The sequence below is a fragment of the Ranitomeya variabilis genome, chromosome 7 (assembly GCF_051348905.1).
Source record: "Ranitomeya variabilis isolate aRanVar5 chromosome 7, aRanVar5.hap1, whole genome shotgun sequence".
Taxonomy (NCBI): domain Eukaryota; kingdom Metazoa; phylum Chordata; class Amphibia; order Anura; family Dendrobatidae; genus Ranitomeya; species Ranitomeya variabilis.
Window position 1 is genome coordinate 182,048,764 of NC_135238.1, and position 18,126 is coordinate 182,066,889.

The window sequence follows — 18,126 nt, forward strand, 5'->3', positions numbered from 1 at the left end:
CTTGTGCAGAACATGTTTTTTTTTGTTTGTTTTTTTTAAGGGGAAGCGGTGTAGAGCAATGACTGCTGTACGTGGCGGCCTGTATTCTGATGATAGTTTGGACAGCGGCAGGGAAAAGAAATAATCTGCAGCTCAGGATCATAATATGGGATGACGTAGCAACTTTATTAAAATTATTTTAGACAAGGTCCCAATCCATAAAGATAAGGAAATTATAACATTAGGGCTACATTTTTTAGATGAAAACGGGACAATTCTTTTTTTTTTCTCTTTTCTTCACTTGCCCGTGTGACCACAGTCTTTAATATGGGAAATTCATCACTGAAATTCTGATGTGATTATCTGCACAATAACCACAATGTACTAAAAATAATAAAAAAAAGTTGTGGGGTTTAGGTTTTCTAATCTGCAGCTTGTTAATGATAATGTGGAATTTTTTGCATATTTTCACTTTTTGCAACGCGGAGGCGGAAATCACAGTAAGGCCGGCCTCACACTTGGCGTAAGACAATACGCCACGTATTATACGTCCGTACTACGGCCGTAATACAGAGAAATGTTCCCAAAATAGTGATCCGTAGTCAGGGTGTTTCAGCGTATTTTGCGCATGGCATCCTCCGTATGTAATCCGTATGGCATCCGTACTGCGAGATTTTCGTGCAGGCTTGCAAAACCGACATCTAATGGATTTATGTGCTCAAATGTTCGGGAAAACATATATACAGTATATATATATATATATGTCATTGAGACACATATATATATATTCTGTATTTAGATTTCATTCAGCGCGATATCTGTGAACAGCTGGTAATTCAATTGCCGGCTTTTCATTTCTCCTGCACAAACCCGACATGATATGAGACATGGTTACATACAGTAAACCATCTCATATCCCCCTTTTTTTTGCATATTCCACACTACTAATGTTAGTAGTGTGTATGTGCAAAATTTCAGCGCTGTAGCTGCTGAAATAAAGGGTTAAATGGCGGAAAAAATTGGCGTGGGCTCCCGCGCAATTTTCTCCGCCAGAATGGTAAAGCCAGTGACTTAGGGCAGATATTAATAGCCAGGAGAGGAGAGGGTCCATGGTTATTGGCCCCCCCGTGGCTAAAATCATCTGCCCCCAGCCACCCCAGAAAAGGCACATCTGGAAGATGCGCCTATTCTGGCACTTGGCCACTCTCTTCCCACTCCCTGTAGCGGTGGGATATGGGGTAATGAAGGGTTAATGCCACCTTGCTATTGGAAGGGGACATTAAGCCAGATTAATAATGGAGAGGCGTCAATTATGACACCTATCCATTATTAATCCAATTGTTGGAAAGGGTTAAAAAACACACACACACATGATTTAAAAGTATTTTAATGCAATAAACACAGCGGTTGTTGTAATAATTTATTGTTCTCTCAATCCATCAGGAACACCCTCGCTTGGAAAAATAATAAACGCACAAGATACATACCTTCTGGTGAACCGTCTCGTCCCACGAAGTAATCCATCTGAAGGGGTTAACTAATATTACAGGCACGAGCCCTGCTAAATGCAGCTGTGCTCCGTGCCTGTAATCCCCGGCAAATGAATGAAATGTAGGTCATTGACCTACATTTCCTTCAGTCGCGGTGATGCGCCCCCTGGTGGATGTCCTCATCTGACCTGGAGCGTGGGAAAAAGTTCCCAGGCTGCAGTTCATGAGAACATCCAGCAGGGGCACCTCACCGCGACTGAAGGAAATGTAGGTCAATGACCTACATTTCATTCATTTGCCGGGGATTACAGGCACGGAGCACCGCTGCATTTAGCAGGGCTGTGCCTGTAATATTAGTTAACCCCTTCAGATGGATTACTTCGTGGGACGAGACGGTTCACCAGAAGGTATGTATCTTGTGCGTTTATTATTTTTCCAAGCGAGGGTGTTCCTGATGGATTGAGAGAACAATAAATTATTACAACAACCGCTGTGTTTATTTCATTAAAATACTTTTAAATCATGTGTGTGTGTGTGTGTTTTTTAACCCTTTCCAACAATTGGATTAATAATGGATAGGTGTCATAATTGACGCCTCTCCATTATTAATCTGGCTTAATGTCACCTTACAATAGCAAGGTGGCATTAACCCTTCATTACCCCATATCCCACCGCTACAGGGAGTGGGAAGAGAGTGGCCAAGTGCCAGAATAGGCGCATCTTCCAGATGTGCCTTTTCTGGGGTGGCTGGGGGCAGATGTTTGTAGCCAGGGGGGGGGCCAATAACCATGGACCCTCTCCTGGCTATTAATATCTGCCCTCAGTCACTGGCTTTACCATTCTGGTGGAGAAAATTGCGCGGGAGCCCACGCCAATTTTTTCCGCCATTTAACCCTTTATTTCAGCAGCTACAGCGCTGAAATTTTGCACATACACACTACTAACATTAGTAGTGTGGAATATGCAAAAAAAAGGGGGATATGAGATGGTTTACTGTATGTAAACCATGTCTCATATCATGTCGGGTTTGTGCAGGAGAAATGAAAAGCCGGCAATTGAATTACCGACTTTTCACTAACAGCGCTGCGTATTTCTCGCAAGTCACACTGCAGGTCCGTGTGGAATCCGTATTTTTCTCGCCCCCATAGACTTTCATTAGCGATTTTTTTGCGCAATACGCTGACAAACGCAGCATGCTGCGATTTTGTACGGCCGTAGAAAGCCGTATATTACGGATCCGTAATATACGGCTGATAGGAGCAGCCCCATTGAGAATAATTGTGCCGTTTATTTTGCGAGTTTTACGGACGTAATTTCTGCGCTCTTACGTCCGTAAAACTCGCTAGTGTGAGGCCGGCCTTAGAAAAATGTGTCTCTTTAATCTTCCAGGGCTGTGATTACTCCTGGGGTGAAGCGTGGCCAGATCTCCACTTATACTGAGAATACAATGAATACTTACTTAAATTAGCGAGAATATGCTGAATACACATTGTAAAGAATTCTTCTTCTCGCGGGGGATCATAGCCCAGATTGACAAAGGCAAATAAAACTCTGTTCAAGTCTGTGGGATGGATCTTAAAAAAACAAACAAAAAAATACATTATTAATCTGACAAATAGTCTTTACTAACACAGTGTGTACATGACATAGTCCAGTAAATGAGAGGGATTTCTGCAATCACAGCATTGATGATCTTTCCTAAGGATACCCCATCAGTGCAAATCACAGCTCAGGGGAGCACTACACCCATCAATCTGCTACTGCTGGGTCATCAGTGATAGCTAATGATAAAGTGATCGCAGAGAAAATTGTCTGTTTGCCATTAATGTGCTGGATCAGATTTTCATCCATTTTTAATCTGTAAGTCCGTTGTTTTTTTGCTTTTTCCTCCATTGTGGCATTTTATTTTCTTGTATTTTTTTTTCACAGACCATGACCGCGTATCGCCAATGCAGGATCCTGTTAGACATGAATCCTCAACCCCAACTACCTTGCTCCCTATTAAAACCATACCCTTTTACCTACCCAATGAATTGACACAAAGACATAAATTTCTTTTGGATAATTTGGCCACAGCGGCCATTTTATTAACAAACAAATACATTAATAACAAATGTAAACATTGTAAATATAAAAACCTCGAGGGGAGGGTTCTTGGAGCAAAAAATCTGGCTCATAATAGGCCGAAAGCCTACCACAAAATTTAACCGAAAAACACGTATTTACCCTCAGCCGTAACCACCAGCTCGAGGGCAACATGTAACCCGTTTCGGGCAAACCAACCCCAAAGCTCCCGAGGTAAACACCCCGTCCAGAGCCTGTAACAAAAGCCAGATCAACCCTCTAAGCATCATCACCAACTCCAAGAACCCCACCCCCCGCCAATCCGCCACTGTGACGATAATAACAAAAAATTTGTTCACCTGATAAATAGAACATAAAAAATTGCAAACAAAATTAAAATAACAAAACACGAAGACCCCCACCAAAATTATGTTCCCTCGGATTGCCACCAAACAAAGGGAGGGTGGGAGGGACTCACTTCGGCTGTCTCTAACTGACTGACCCCCTTTCCCGCACTTTTCCCAGGTCCCCCCCTCCCAATCCCATAGAATTCCCCGCCCCATTTGCTATCCACCAATCCTGAGCCTCCCATTCTAACTTTTTAAAAGAAAATTACTACCCTGCTCCCCATGGCAACGCAGTCATGTGGGGGCTTCCTTTTAGCTGCGCCCCATACAGCCCCCCCTCTTGACCGCGTATCGCCAATGCAGGATCCTGTTAGACATGAATCCTCAACCCCAACTACCTTGCTCCCTATTAAAACCATACCCTTTTACCTACCCAATGAATTGACACAAAGACATAAATTTCTTTTGGATAATTTGGCCACAGCGGCCATTTTATTAACAAACAAATACATTAATAACAAATGTAAACATTGTAAATATAAAAACCTCGAGGGGAGGGTTCTTGGAGCAAAAAAATCTGGCTCATAATAGGCCGAAAGCCTACCACAAAATTTAACCGAAAAACACGTATTTACCCTCAGCCGTAACCACCAGCTCGAGGGCACCATGTAACCCGTTTCGGGCAAACCAACCCCAAAGCTCCCGAGGTAAACACCCCGTCCAGAGCCTGTAACAAAAGCCAGATCAACCCTCTAAGCATCATCACCAACTCCAAGAACCCCACCCCCCCCCACACACGAACAGCCCTGACCACCTCAGGCTCGTGAGTGCCCCACCATCGCCAAAGCTCTTTCTACACCTTCCTGCAGACCGAGCGCCCATAAATCCATACCTATCTCGTTAAGGTGCACTCCATCATCTCGCCAGAAATTCCCAACCCCGGCCTCCAGCTCAAAGTGTCTAACGGCAATACCACCGTTCCGCGACACAAAACTCGCCACCGACCTGTTCAATTTCACCCTGGCCCTGTTAATCCCTTTTTGGGAACGGGCCTCCCGCCACGTCCGGCGTGGCACAATGTCCGACCACACCGTCAGAATACCAGGGAAAGAAACCCACAGTCTCAGAAAATCGAAACGGATATCCCGAATCAATTCCCTCACTGGTTTTGCCCCCAAATCGTTACCTCCCAAGTGAACCACCAAGATGTCCGGGGGGCGATCCAGGCGTGTGGCACGGGAGAATTCCGACAAAAAACTACGCCACAACATACCACGACGACCCATCCAACGAATAACCACTGCCTCCCGACCAAAACCCAGTTGCCTACCATTCAACCTAGCGTCAGCCCGGAGGGCACCCCAGTAAACGAAAGAGTGTCCAACAATCCAAGCCAAGGAGGGGGGCCGACCTGTAAAACATAACCACAATTAACAAAAAACACCAAAAACACACCTCAACTTGCCGAATCAATGTCGCACATAAGACAGGTAACGATTAGAACTCCACCTGCCTATCTTCTTAATCACCTCCAGCCCCAGGCCCAAACCATCGGCCTCGGACGCAGCCCCAATCCGAAAAGAGTGCGAACCGAAATTTTCCGGATTAACACCCAAATATTCCAAGCCTCTCTTCAAAATAGCTACAAACTGGAAACGTGACAGAAAATCCCCTCCTTGGTGTTGTAACAAAGGACCAGACCTGACCAGGCACAAATTCCAATAAGCCTCCAAACAGTGTTGCGGGCACATACCGCTACCATCCACCCTTCCTAAAACTACCTTCTTTCCCCTGCCCAGCTGGTCCGTCTTCGATTGCCGTATCCAGAAAGCAATACCACCATCCCAAAAACCCATATCTTCCGCCAAAAGACCACCTAACCTGTCCCTGCTCGGGGAAACCAATTCCCCCAAACGCAAGGCACCAAAAACGCTAAAGAAAAAGCCAAACGAAACAGTACCACCTCAAACTGAGAAGAACAAATGAAAACCAAGGCCTCGCCTAACCTCTGCAACGTTCCAAAAGAAATGGGCCTACGCTTATCAAAAGTTACATTACCCTTACGAAAACCCTTCAACGCCTGCCGTATCACAAAGTCTTTCGTAACGTCCCTTAACCCTTGAAGCTGAAAACCGAAAACCAAACCTGCAATGAACTTATTCAACCTAGACACAGACCAACCCCATTCCACCACCTTACCTATCAGGGCCAATAACGCCATTGTCCTATCGCCATCAGACTCAGTCGGGCCACATTGAGCCAACCAACCTTCCCACATAGCCCAGGATGCCGTGTAATCCAACCAAGTCCTATTTGACACTGAAGCTTGAATCAGTCGGCCTCCCGTTCCGTAACAACCTGCCACAGCTGCAAAGGACATGCCGCTCCTGTCGCCTCCGAATCTGGAGCCAATTCCCGGAAACGGTCCCACTGCAAACGAGACAACGCGTCAGCTATGTTGTTCTGAACGCCTGGCACGTGCACCGCCGAAATCCATGCATTCAACTCCAAGCATTTTAACACCAACTCCCTGACAAGCCTGATCACTGGGAGGGAAGAAGAAGATAAGCTGTTAATCACAGACACCACGCTTGAGTTATCGCAATGAAAACGGACGCGCCGGTCTCTAAAATTGTCGCCCCAAATAAACACCGACACCACAATTGGAAACAGTTCTAACAACGTCAAATTCTTGGTAAGCCCCCTCTTTTTCCAATCTTCAGGCCACACACCCATACTCCATTTTCCTCCACAATAGGCACCATAACCAACTCCACCTGCTGCGTCCGTGTAGATCTCACAGTCAAATGCATTGACATCTTCCCACTGAATAAGCGACCTGCCGTTATAGCTAACCAAAAAACGTTGCCAAACAAGAAGGTCATCCTTATGCTCTCTACCCAAACGAATAAAATGGTGGGCTGACCGAACACCAGCAGTCGCCCTGGACAGTCTGCGGCAAAAAATCCTGCCCATCGGCATAATACGGCAAGCAAAATTCAGGCGGCCCAGCAACGACTGCAACTCCTTCAAGGTAGCCTTCCGCATTTTACTGATCCTGTCCACTTCTTGCTTAAGCAACAGCAATTTATCGTCAGGCAACCTACATTCCATTTTTTCGGAATCAATGAGAATCCCGAGAAAACTCAAAACCTTGCAGGGGCCCTCCGTTTTATCCTGCGCCAAAGGAACACCGAACTGTCCGGCCACCCATTCCATGGTGGCAAGTAGATGACCACACACCGCGGAATCCGGTGGACCAACAAACAAAAAATCATCCAAGTAGTGGATGACAGAAGGAACGGCTGAAACGTCTCTCACTACCCATTCCAAAAAGGTACTGAAAGTCTCAAACAATGCACACGAAATCGAGCATCCCATGGGCAAACACCTATCCAAGTAAAAACCCCCTTCCCAACAACAACCTAACAAAGGAATGCTCTGTGGGTGCACCGGCAGAAGCCGAAAGGCCGACTCAATGTCTGTTTTTGCCAACAAGGCCCCGGGCCCGTACCTGCGCACCCACTTTACCGCCACATCAAAAGAGGTGTAAACAACAGAACACAACTCGTCCGCAATCCCGTCATTAACCGACGCACCCTTGGGATAAGACAGGTGCTGAATCAGCCGGAACTTACTCGGCTCCTTCTTAGGCACCACCCCAAGCGGGGAAACAATTACGTCAGCCATAGGCAGCGAACTAAACGGCCCCGCCATTCTTCCCAATTCAACCTCTTTTGCCAGCTTAGCCGAAACAATCTCCGAATGCAAACTAGCCGATCTCAAGTTTTTCGTAGAAAAAGGGACAACATGCGTCGGGTGAGGGATCTTAAACCCCTCAAGAAAACCTTCTCTAATAACCTCTGCCTTGAGAGAATCCGGGTATCTATTTAGATAGGGGGCCATCTTTTGAAGCCTCACCGGAGTCTCCCCCTTGACCGCCACCCACGGATGGCTTGCCCCGTGATTTCTTAAAACATTTAGCGGCCCCATGTGAGGCCCTGCTACAGTGGGAGCACACATGTTTAAACTTACAGGTTGCGCCAAACTTACACTGGCCGTCGTTAAACTGCCAGCATGTCCCCGTCTTTTCCTTAGCCTGTGACCCCTGACCTCCTCCACCTTGTCCTGACTGCTGACCGCTACCCCCTCCGCCCCCTTGAAAGGACTGCCCGTAACGCACCGGTGCCATAACCTTCAACCACAATCCAATGTCCTTTTGATCCCATCTTATCTCGGGCCTCACCGCCTTGCGCTGCCTGAACTGTTCATCGTATCGCAGCCAAGCCTAGCCCCCATAGGTACGATGCGCTTCACCAATAGACTCCAAATAACAGAAAAGGCCCGAGCAATTCTCTGGGGCTTTCTCCCCTATCACGCTCGCCAGAATGTTAAATGCCTGCTGCCAGTTAACAAATGTCTGAGGAATAAGGCGCCAACGCCTCTTTTCCTCCTCCTCCTTTTTACTATCATCTTTCTTTCCTTTATCCAAATTAAATTTTTCTAAAGGAAGGAGAGAGAAAATCTCGACGTATTCGTCTTTCCAAATCTTTTCCTTCACCTCCTTCTTCAAATGGGCCCCCAGCGGGCCCTCAAAGCACACAAAAACCTCACCTTTTGCCCTATCATCTAACTTGACGGTATCGCCCCTCCCCGTTTCGGTTTGTACCGACACCGACACACCGGCCGCTGAGGACAGCGGCCCGCTAACGGAACTTGCAATCTCGCTCGGACCCCCAACTCCACAACCGGCAACCGACACCCAAGCCCCAGCGGGCGACGCTCGGGCACTATCCGCAACCCCGCCATCCAATCTTTTCAAGATCTGTGACATACCCGCCAAAAGTTCTCTAATACCCGGAACCTCACCACCACCCCCACTCCGCTCAACAGACCCCGAAACACCCGCCACCGGAAAAGGACTGGACATATACTCACGGGGCTGCGCAGGTGCTGTGTCCCCACCAGCCGTGCCTCCTGAAGCCTGCCGATCGCTTTCGTCACGATGCTCGCTCCCTGAGTCGTCGCTGTTGCTCCTCTGCCCCAGGCCCGCGCCCCTGGCCTCCACGTCACCAGGGGGGACCGAGACTGGCGAAGGCGACCGCTCCCTCGACCTCCTGCTGGACCTGGATCTGGCAGCTTGCATAAGTCCCCTGGGTGCCGCAGCCGGACCATCCGCTCTGTGCGCCGCTCCTGCGCTGCCTCGACCACGTGCTCCTTGCCGCGGTGATGCCACTGGCCTGGCCGCCATCCTGCTGCGCCGTCCTGTCCCAGAGCCAGGTGCACCGTGCGGCAGAGGTCTAGGTGCACCCGCCGCAGTACTTCCCGGGTCCCGGCTCCTGTCAGCTGCTGCCGCTGCTGCGCTCCTACCGCGCACCGTCCCTGGAGTCACCGCCGCTGGAGCAGCTCCCCGGCGGGTCTGGAGTGCAGATGTCGGCGCTGCAGCGCTCCCGCGCCCCCTGCCAGGCCGAACCGGAAGTGCGGCCATAACATCCGGTGAAGCGCCGGCGTCCTGCCGCGCCTGCCCAGCTCCCGCAGCGCCTCGTCGTCTCGCGCCGGCAGGGCCGCCGAGTGGATTCCTGCCGGAGGGGGGGGCGGGCGGTGTGGCTGCGCCGCGTCCCCCAGCCCCCGCAGGGTCCCGTGAGGGGCTCCGCGGCCTGCGCCTGCCGTGCGGTGTGGTATCCGGGGACAGCCTCTCGGGCGGCCTCGACCTCCTGGAACTCCGGCCCCGGCTCCCGCTGTCCTGGCTGTCACTGCCTCCTAGCAGCCCAGTGAGCTGCTCTTCAAGCCATCCGGCCCTCCTGGATCTTGCCTCCCTGCGAAGCCGAGCGACCAAGCTGTCCACCGCGGCCATGGTGAGTAACGCTGCGGCAGCTGGTCCACTCACTTTGGCTGTCTCTAACTGACTGACCCCCTTTCCCGCACTTTTCACAGGTCCCCCCCTCCCAATCCCATAGAATTCCCCACCCCATTTGCTATCCACCAATCCTGAGCCTCCCATTCTAACTTTTTAAAAGAAAATTACTACCCTGCTCCCCATGGCAACGCAGTCATGTGGGGGCTTCCTTTTAGCTACGCCCCATACAGCCCCCCCTCTATAGACTTGCATCAGAGAATTTGATCCATGATTCAGATCAAAAGTGGCCATATCTCAGTTTGGTTTTTTGCAGGCACTGCAAAAAAGCAAAACATACATGTAAACAGCCCCATAGACTATAATAGGTACATGATCTGTGAGAAACACTGAGAACATGTATGAAAAAAACCAGACGTCTGAGACCTAAGGGCGCAGTCAGACGACCATATAAATTGGACTGTGATTGGACCACAATGCAAAGACTGTCCAGCGGCTCTACCGACCTGAGCATGATGGCTGTACAGGAAAACATGAAGCGGTCACGCTCAGGTCGGGAGAGCCGCCGGCCAGTCTGTGAATTGTGGTCCGATCACAGTCCAATTTATTCGGTCATCTGATTGTGTCCTAAGAGTACAAGTATTGACTGGTAGAACAGTAACACCAAATCCTTCATTTAAAGGAATTGTCTCATCTATAGTGGCCAAAAGTGCTTGTAAAAACAATTTACTTCTTACTTTAAAATCCTCTCCGTTTGCAATAATGGAAGGAGTTTTAATTCTATAGTTTACTGCTCATTGTTTAGGTTACCAGCCACTCCTGCAGCTTGTCAGAAGTGTCCAGTTTCCCAGACAAGCAGCATGCACATCTGCCTCTGCAGGCCATCTGGACCTTAGGAGCGCACCACTGTCCCCTGTCCCCTTACCCCATTGCAAGCGAAAAATCGGGAGGCAGGGGAGATGGGTGCTACCAAAGATACACGATGAGAGAATCCCTTTAAGGATTTCCTGGAGGAATAACAGAGGAACAACAATGAAAAGATGCCCCAGAATAATTATTACATGGGGGTACTATAGTGTAACACACAGGACTGGTGCTCTTTAAGCCGCCCCTAGACAGCTGTCAGGTGCACGCACTGAATAGACCTTTGGCCACCAGATGTTTAGTTTGGGCCAGTGACTGGCCTTCCAATCTGAACCCACGGGGCTTCTACCTTTGTGACATTCTCCATGGTGACTTCTGCGATCTTGTCCAGAACCGGAGGACACAGAGTATTACAGTAACTAATAACCAGCGCCAGAAACGGTGCGTTCCTCCAGGTGACCTGGTGCAGCAGGCGCTGGCAGGTGAGCAGGATGTCGTCTATCAGCATATTCTGCAGCCACTGCCCGTTCATCACGTACGTCAGCTCATTCAACAGATGATCAATGTCGTCCATATTCTTCACTCTCTCCAGTCCGTATCGGCTCACTTTATGGAGGAGTTTCTCATACATCCCGGATTTATTCTGCCTGGACAGCTGGGCGGGCTGTAACCACCGGATGACGCTGTTCGCGATGCTATTCAGGTCGCTGAGGTCACACTGGGGAATGACGTCGTCAATCTTTCTAAGGACGGCTTCATCCACTCTAGTAAGGGTCAGCAGCGACAGTGACCTGGTCATCATAACCACCATAGATGGGACATGAGACGTCTTCATAAAGCTACGGGAAGGGACATTTCAGGCACCAAAAACAAGTCACCATCTCAGAATCAAATCATTTATACATGTGACAAAGGGAACAAAAAGAAGCCACCAAAACCCTCAAAACACATTAATGTGGGCTTTATTTTTGTGGTTTCCCCAGGCAAAAGATAAAATAAAAGGTCCATAGAACAAAAATGTCACGTATTTATTAAAAACAAACAAAAAAAAAAACACTTTGTGATGAGTGTCACTCCAAAATTACTAATTAAAATAAGCCTTATAAAATAGTCCTTATACAACCCATATGTTTGTAGTAATAAACTATTATTGTTGAGCATATTTATGTTAAAATCCGGGTGTCCGTTGTTGGCACGGCCAAGATATTTTTTTGCCTCCTGTGTTGATTGACAGCGCTCGCTTGGGGAAAGCACACAATGTAGCAGCAGGAGCCAGCGCACGCGCTCACAGATCTCTCTCCTCTCTGCTGCGGCCATGCGATTTTCCTCCCTCTTCTTTCTTTAACGCTTCTTGCTCGCCACACTTCTGCATCTTTCCGTGGAGCGAGCAGCCACAGCAGAGGAGAGAGGTCAGTGAGCGCGGTCGGTGAGCGCGCACAGGCCTCTGCAGTTACACTGTGCGCATGCACGCTGGAGGACTCCCCAATGTCACCTTGACCAGTAGCGGACATACCATTGGTGCAACCAGTGCAGCCGCACAGGGGCCCGAGAGGTCCGGGGGCCACTGCTTTCCCCAAACCAGGTGGCATTGTGCATTATAAGGAGCTCTCCGGCTGCAGATGGTCCATATATTGTTCTTGCACAGGGGCCTCTGCTGTCTGTGTCCGCTCCTGGCCCTCACGGTATACCAGTCGTATGTTTGTATTCTTATTAGTGACCTTGTCTTACCCACATGGTAAACCCAGCGCCATTCTAATAGGGCCGTCCACATGTCCCTTTAACCCGATTACTCGCCACACATGCATGGAAATTGCACTTACGCAGTTAGACGTTTTTGTAGATCCGCAAACAGTTGATAGTTTTGGCAGGGCAGGCAAACCACGGCATCTGTGAGCTTACATAGATACAGGCGATGGTAATGATCCAGATTGTCCTGGATGGCGGAGCAGATCCTGAACAGAGAGAAAAACAAAAAGATCACACATCATCAAGCAACATAACGAGACTCCATCCACAGCCGTGCCACGTCCTCATCCAGAAGGGACGCTCCCACACAGTGTGCCGTGTGTGGCAGAACAAATTTCACCCGGACCACAAGCCCCACTGACGTACATATGGGTTTTTGTAACTTTGATGGCAAAAACGACACAACACACTGCGCCAGTGTCATCAATAAGTTAGGAAACGGCCGACAGAGTCTCTAATAAGTGGTGGACGCTCCTTGCTCCACTGTAAAGATGCTTCAAGAATGTGCACCATATAAAATGGTTCATAGGTTTGTAAAGGCCCCATATACCGTGAGGGTCGGCCAAGCGTTCATCTGGCCATCAGCTCGCTCTCACTCTATTCCCCCCATGGACATGAATGCTCAGTAGGGTGGCTCATGCATTGAGGAGTGGAGAAATCCACCATCGGACTCATCGGTCTGTACATCAAAGGGATCAGGCAAAAAAAAAAATAAAACCTCTCAGTACTTATTTGCTAGGAGGAGAATACTAAGAGCCTGAAATGGCTGATTACAGGGAACAACAGCTTGCATCCATCTGAACAGTAAATGGAAATATGGCAGGATTCAGACATCCATATATTATGATCCAGGTATGGACCGAATTGGCCGAGGATCTCCTGGCCTCACACATGTATAGTTGGGTCAGCAGACCCTCGCTGGGGTGCAGCCCGTACCCGGACCGTGATAATATGGACAATATCAGATTGGACAGGAAGGATCCAGCTCCAAACCATTCACGGCTTAGAGAATCCACTTACTTCTGAATGAGGATTGGGTTCTTGCACTCGGCCTCCGCCATGGTCTCCAGCACGTACACCAGACTGATGTGATGGATCTTACCTGCCAGTATGACAAGGTCGTCTTCAAGCCTGGAGGGAACAAAGGAGCTCAAACCTTTACAAATCCAACATTTGGCAATTGTTTCCAGTACTGAATTCCTAGATTAGACTACAAAATAATCAGGAGCTTCCTCTAATTAGGGAATACGAGTTCTATTTGAGTATTATCATTGCATTATGGGATTTTTTCTGTTGGTTCAGGGCTGATACGTAGTATCCCTTTAAGGGGCCGATACATCACATCCCTTTAAGGGGCCCACTCACCTATTTCTTATCTCTTGAGAAGCCATCGGAAATAAGGCACAAAATATTTTTCCGAAATGATCCGCATTATTCCATAGGTTTGATATTTCGAGCAGAGACAATTTTGCCATCACCTGAAACTCGTACTGCTTGAAAGCCATTTGCCGGTAGAGGCCGCTGACGATGCACATGGTGTCCGTGCTCATTTTATTCTTGTCCCGCACAAAAATCTGATTGCATTTATCCAAGAGGGGCTGGTAGTCATACTTCATAAGGCACAGAAACTGGACGACCCGGCGCACGCTGTGCACATCTATGTAGTTATCCCCCTCCATTAAGGATTCTGCCTTGCTGATCAGTCGGTGCTGCAACCGCTTAGAGGTGACCGGGAATGTCTTCATCATAAGACTGGACAGGTATCTGGAAAAGGATTAAAAAGGATCATGAATGTGATCTATAGCACATATGAAGTGTGTGATATAGAGAGTGGCTTGCAAAATGAGTTAACTGAGAGTCCATCAGTGAGCTTATCCTGACACCCTACGCAGAAAGCAGCCAATCAGAGGTGTGGGCCGGGTTATACAGAGCTCAGTATTTAGAGCACTGCAAGATCTGCAGCAGAGAAAACAGGAACTTTATCAAAACTACAGCAAGCAGCCCAGTAAGTGACACATCGCTGGAATCAGAGTCTCTGCCCCTCCATCATACTGCACTCAGATGGGTCAAAATCAGACATAACCCACATTTTTTCCCGCAGAGTCCGATAAAAAGATTAAATAAATTTTGGACATGTGCACAGCCCTATTGAATATCATAGTTACGAGCGCTACAAGTGAAAACTACACATAGCACTCATCTGAGAAAATACGTCTTATGCACGAGCCCAAATAGCAAGTTAATCAAATTAATCTCCCTGCTCTAAGTATCAGCAGAGAGGTAACGCGGGATCGGCATTGGCTTCAGCAGGGAAGTTATACTTATTTTGTTATTTTACAGCATTTCCAGATTTGGCTTTTTAAAAAAAAACAAAAAACAGTTAAGCACGTTCATTTTTTTCCCTTTTCAGCATTCTAGAATTTTTTTTCATTGTTTTCATTCGCGTGTCACCACAGGTCAATATGGTCTTATTTTTGTAGACAAGTACTATTTTGCCTTACGCATTTATTAGTAATATTTTTAACATCAGACAGTAAATGGAAGTCTTAGGGTATGTGTCCACGGTCAGGTTTGCTTCAGGCTTTGGTCAGGATTTTATGCAGGTAAAATCCTGACCAAAAATGCACCTGAGGTCACTGGCAGGTCACCTGCGGTGTTCCTGCGTGTTTTGCTCATAGTAGCAACATGCTGCGTTCTGAAAAAACGCTCCGCATGTGCGTTTTCGCAGGAAAAACGCATGCGTTTTTTAATGCACAGTGGAGACGGGATTTCATTAAATCCCCTCCACTATGCTGGAACATCTGGACGCTGCGTTTTTGATGCTGCGGCTCAGCGCTGCGTCAAAAACGCAGCGTTTCCTGAACGTGGATACATACCCTTACATTTAAAAAATGATGTTTTATTTTTGTTATTTTTTTTTTATTATTAGTTAGTGTGTGGGGTGATGACATTGAAGGATAGTTGCACCAGTCTCTGCCTATAGAAATCCATGGGTGAAAAAGAAATTAAAACAAATATACATATGCAAGATTCAGTAGAAAAATAACAACAAGGCTGGAATTTGGGGGCGTGTCCTATTAGAACACCAGAGGCAGAGCTGACGGAGCCAAGATGGCTGCTCCCATGAGCTGTATTTACCACGACTTTGGCGGAACTAAAATGACTGTTTAACAGTCCTATTGCTTCCAAAGGTAATTTATTGTATATTTAGTTATATGTGCTATCTCTCCGCTGTAAAATAACTTGATATGTTTGACAGTGATGCGTCCACTTTAAGGGGTCAATGGGGACCACTCCTCGTTAGCTTCTTAAAGGAAACCTGTCAGGTCACTCAGGACTCGCAAACTGCTGACATGATGATTTACTTGCCATAATCCAGCAATAAAATCATGCCCTTCCTGTAGCATAAAGTTATGCATATCCTCCACATTTGTATTGCCCTCATTCACTATCCGGATAGTTCTATGAAAACAACACCTCTGGTCAGAGATAACTCACATCCTGAGGAGGAGTTTTCCCCTTTGGAGTCGACCCATCACCAAACATATCAGGTTATACTACAATAGGGAAGTAGTAGATATAAGTAAATAGGAATAAATTACCTTTGGAAACATAAGGACTGTGAAGACAATTATTTCAGCTCTGAGAGAGCCACTGTGACCTGACAGGATCCCTTTAAATCACTTCCAGTAGTCTTAGATACTGGTGACCGCTTACCTAATATTTTGTATGTTCTCCAGGCCCGTGTTCAGGGCATTGGCTACCTTTCCCATTAACGGACTGCTGCCCAGATCTAGTTTTTCCAAACAAACTGAGAATTTCGACAACGTCTCCGGTTCAAACCTGAAACAGGTAAAAACATACAATCAATCATATAAATACAAAATAACAAACAATGCGCCATACAGTTATATAGGATAAAATCCAAAAGATTTCTTTATAAAAAAGTTATTTATTGATCTAACTTTTTAGGTTTCGTTTTTCCAGTCCGCAGTTGCAAAAGTGCAGGACTCCACTGTCCTGGCTGTGCATCTTGTCTCATGTTTACGATGCTACAATGAAATGCTATGACGTGTATACTAGTGGGAGAAGAGGGATACAATGCGGAAAACCTTTGGGCAACACACAGCATGACGAACCTCAAGAGCCAAAGAGCTAATGCTGGGCAACTAAATGGCAAAATGGCTGCTGGGATTGGTAATCAAACATTCCACCAGCCTTACTTTTCCAGTCTTCTCCAGCCTTCCATTAGCAGCTGCTGCACCAAAGAGTCGTGCGCTTCCACATTAAACCTTGAAATACAGAATACAACAATGGTAAACGAGATGCAACATAAGGACCGAGCAATGGAGCAAGTGGCTCGTACCTTATAACGGCATACAGCGTATTCACCAGGGTGGTGTCGCTCATAAAGTCAATTTTATTTTCTGCCAGGATCCGAAGAGCAATAAATTCCGGGTGATTTCGGACGGTTTCATGATTTGCGTTTGCACTCGGCTTCCCCTTCTGAAGCTCCCATAATGTATTGATGGCGCAACCCACATGATGTACTGTAAGCTTAGACTTATGGATGCCAACGAGTTGAAAAATCTGGAATTGGTTTGTGCTAGTCATCAACTGATCCAGGAGAGGATCCGAACTGATACTACGCATCTGAAAGAAGCGCAGAGAAAGAGGCAAAGCCCTCCTCCAGCAGAACATGTCTGGACTGTACGAAAGGCTTAGGACCTTAGAGAAATAAAAATATTCTATGTCTTTTCTTCCAACATCTTCTTAGAAAGTGGATATTCCTCTCTCCGGAGAAGATCTTGTTACTTCAAGATATGATAAGACACTTTGATTAAAGCCATCTGTAAAGGAAGAGATAAAAAAGGAATAATAATAATAGTGGACCCACAACTTATATGTAAGGCTGTGTTCTTTCCACATACAGATTATACAATCAGCATTTTAACATACTTATTATATGGTATTGGTATACAGGGGGTGCAGAAGTCGGTGTACAGTTTAAATAATAGTTGAATGTTATCAATTGTGCATGATTTTCTTAAACAAACCTCATTTTTTATAACTTCCCAAATAAAAATCAAGTCAATCTGGGTAAGGTCTGGTGACCCTTCTGGCCATGCAACCGGCAGGACAGCATCTACCTATCCACATAGTATAAAAATAATAATATGAATAGACATTTATGCCAGCATATGCACCCCTGTATATTAGAATATGAAGCTTAAAGTTATTTGTCCAGAGCATTTTTTAGCATCTGGTGATAAAAACAAACCTATTGAGGCATAAGGACATCAAAGAAGATCGCACCCTACCCTCCCTTTGAATGATCGGGTGGAGAACGTGTCAGACCCATTTCATCCATGTAATTACATGGTGAGTTTAAAGGGTGATTTCTAGTTTAGTAAATCGTCCCCTCTTCTAAAGATAAGGGTTGACTTAGGCTACGTTCACATTTGCGGCCAGCGCCGCAGCGTCGGGCGCCGCAGCGGCGCCGCATGCGTCATGCGCCCCTATATTTAACATGGGGGCGCATGGACATGCGTTGTGCTGCGTTTAGCGCCGCATGGCCGCAAGCGTTGGACGCAAGAAACGCATCAAGTTGCATTTTTTTTGCGTCCAACTTGCGGCCAAAAACGACGCATGCGGCGCAAAACGCAGCGTTTTAGCGTGCGTTTTGCCGCGTTTTTGTTTGCGTTGTGCGCTGCGGCGCCGACGCTGCGGCGCACAACGCAAATGTGAACGTAGCCTTACTGGCTGCTGGAGTCCCAACTTC

At 47.2% G+C, this 18,126-nt stretch overlaps 1 protein-coding gene across 1 annotated transcript in view; it reads right to left on the minus strand.

Annotated features, from left to right (window-relative positions):
- The window catches only part of LOC143784317 (FAST kinase domain-containing protein 1, mitochondrial-like), a 43,842-nt gene that overhangs the window by 6,958 nt on the left and 18,758 nt on the right, over positions 1–18,126 (minus strand). Inside the window, exons 3-10 of the mRNA XM_077272459.1 lie at positions 16,711–17,194; positions 16,568–16,636; positions 16,062–16,187; positions 13,710–14,108; positions 13,365–13,475; positions 12,419–12,550; positions 10,948–11,437; positions 2,929–3,043 (exon numbers count right to left, since the gene is read on the minus strand). Coding sequence (XP_077128574.1) covers positions 2,929–3,043; positions 10,948–11,437; positions 12,419–12,550; positions 13,365–13,475; positions 13,710–14,108; positions 16,062–16,187; positions 16,568–16,636; positions 16,711–17,045 — 1,777 coding nt within the window. The 5' untranslated portion in view covers positions 17,046–17,194. The remainder of the gene's footprint in view (positions 1–2,928; positions 3,044–10,947; positions 11,438–12,418; positions 12,551–13,364; positions 13,476–13,709; positions 14,109–16,061; positions 16,188–16,567; positions 16,637–16,710; positions 17,195–18,126) is intronic.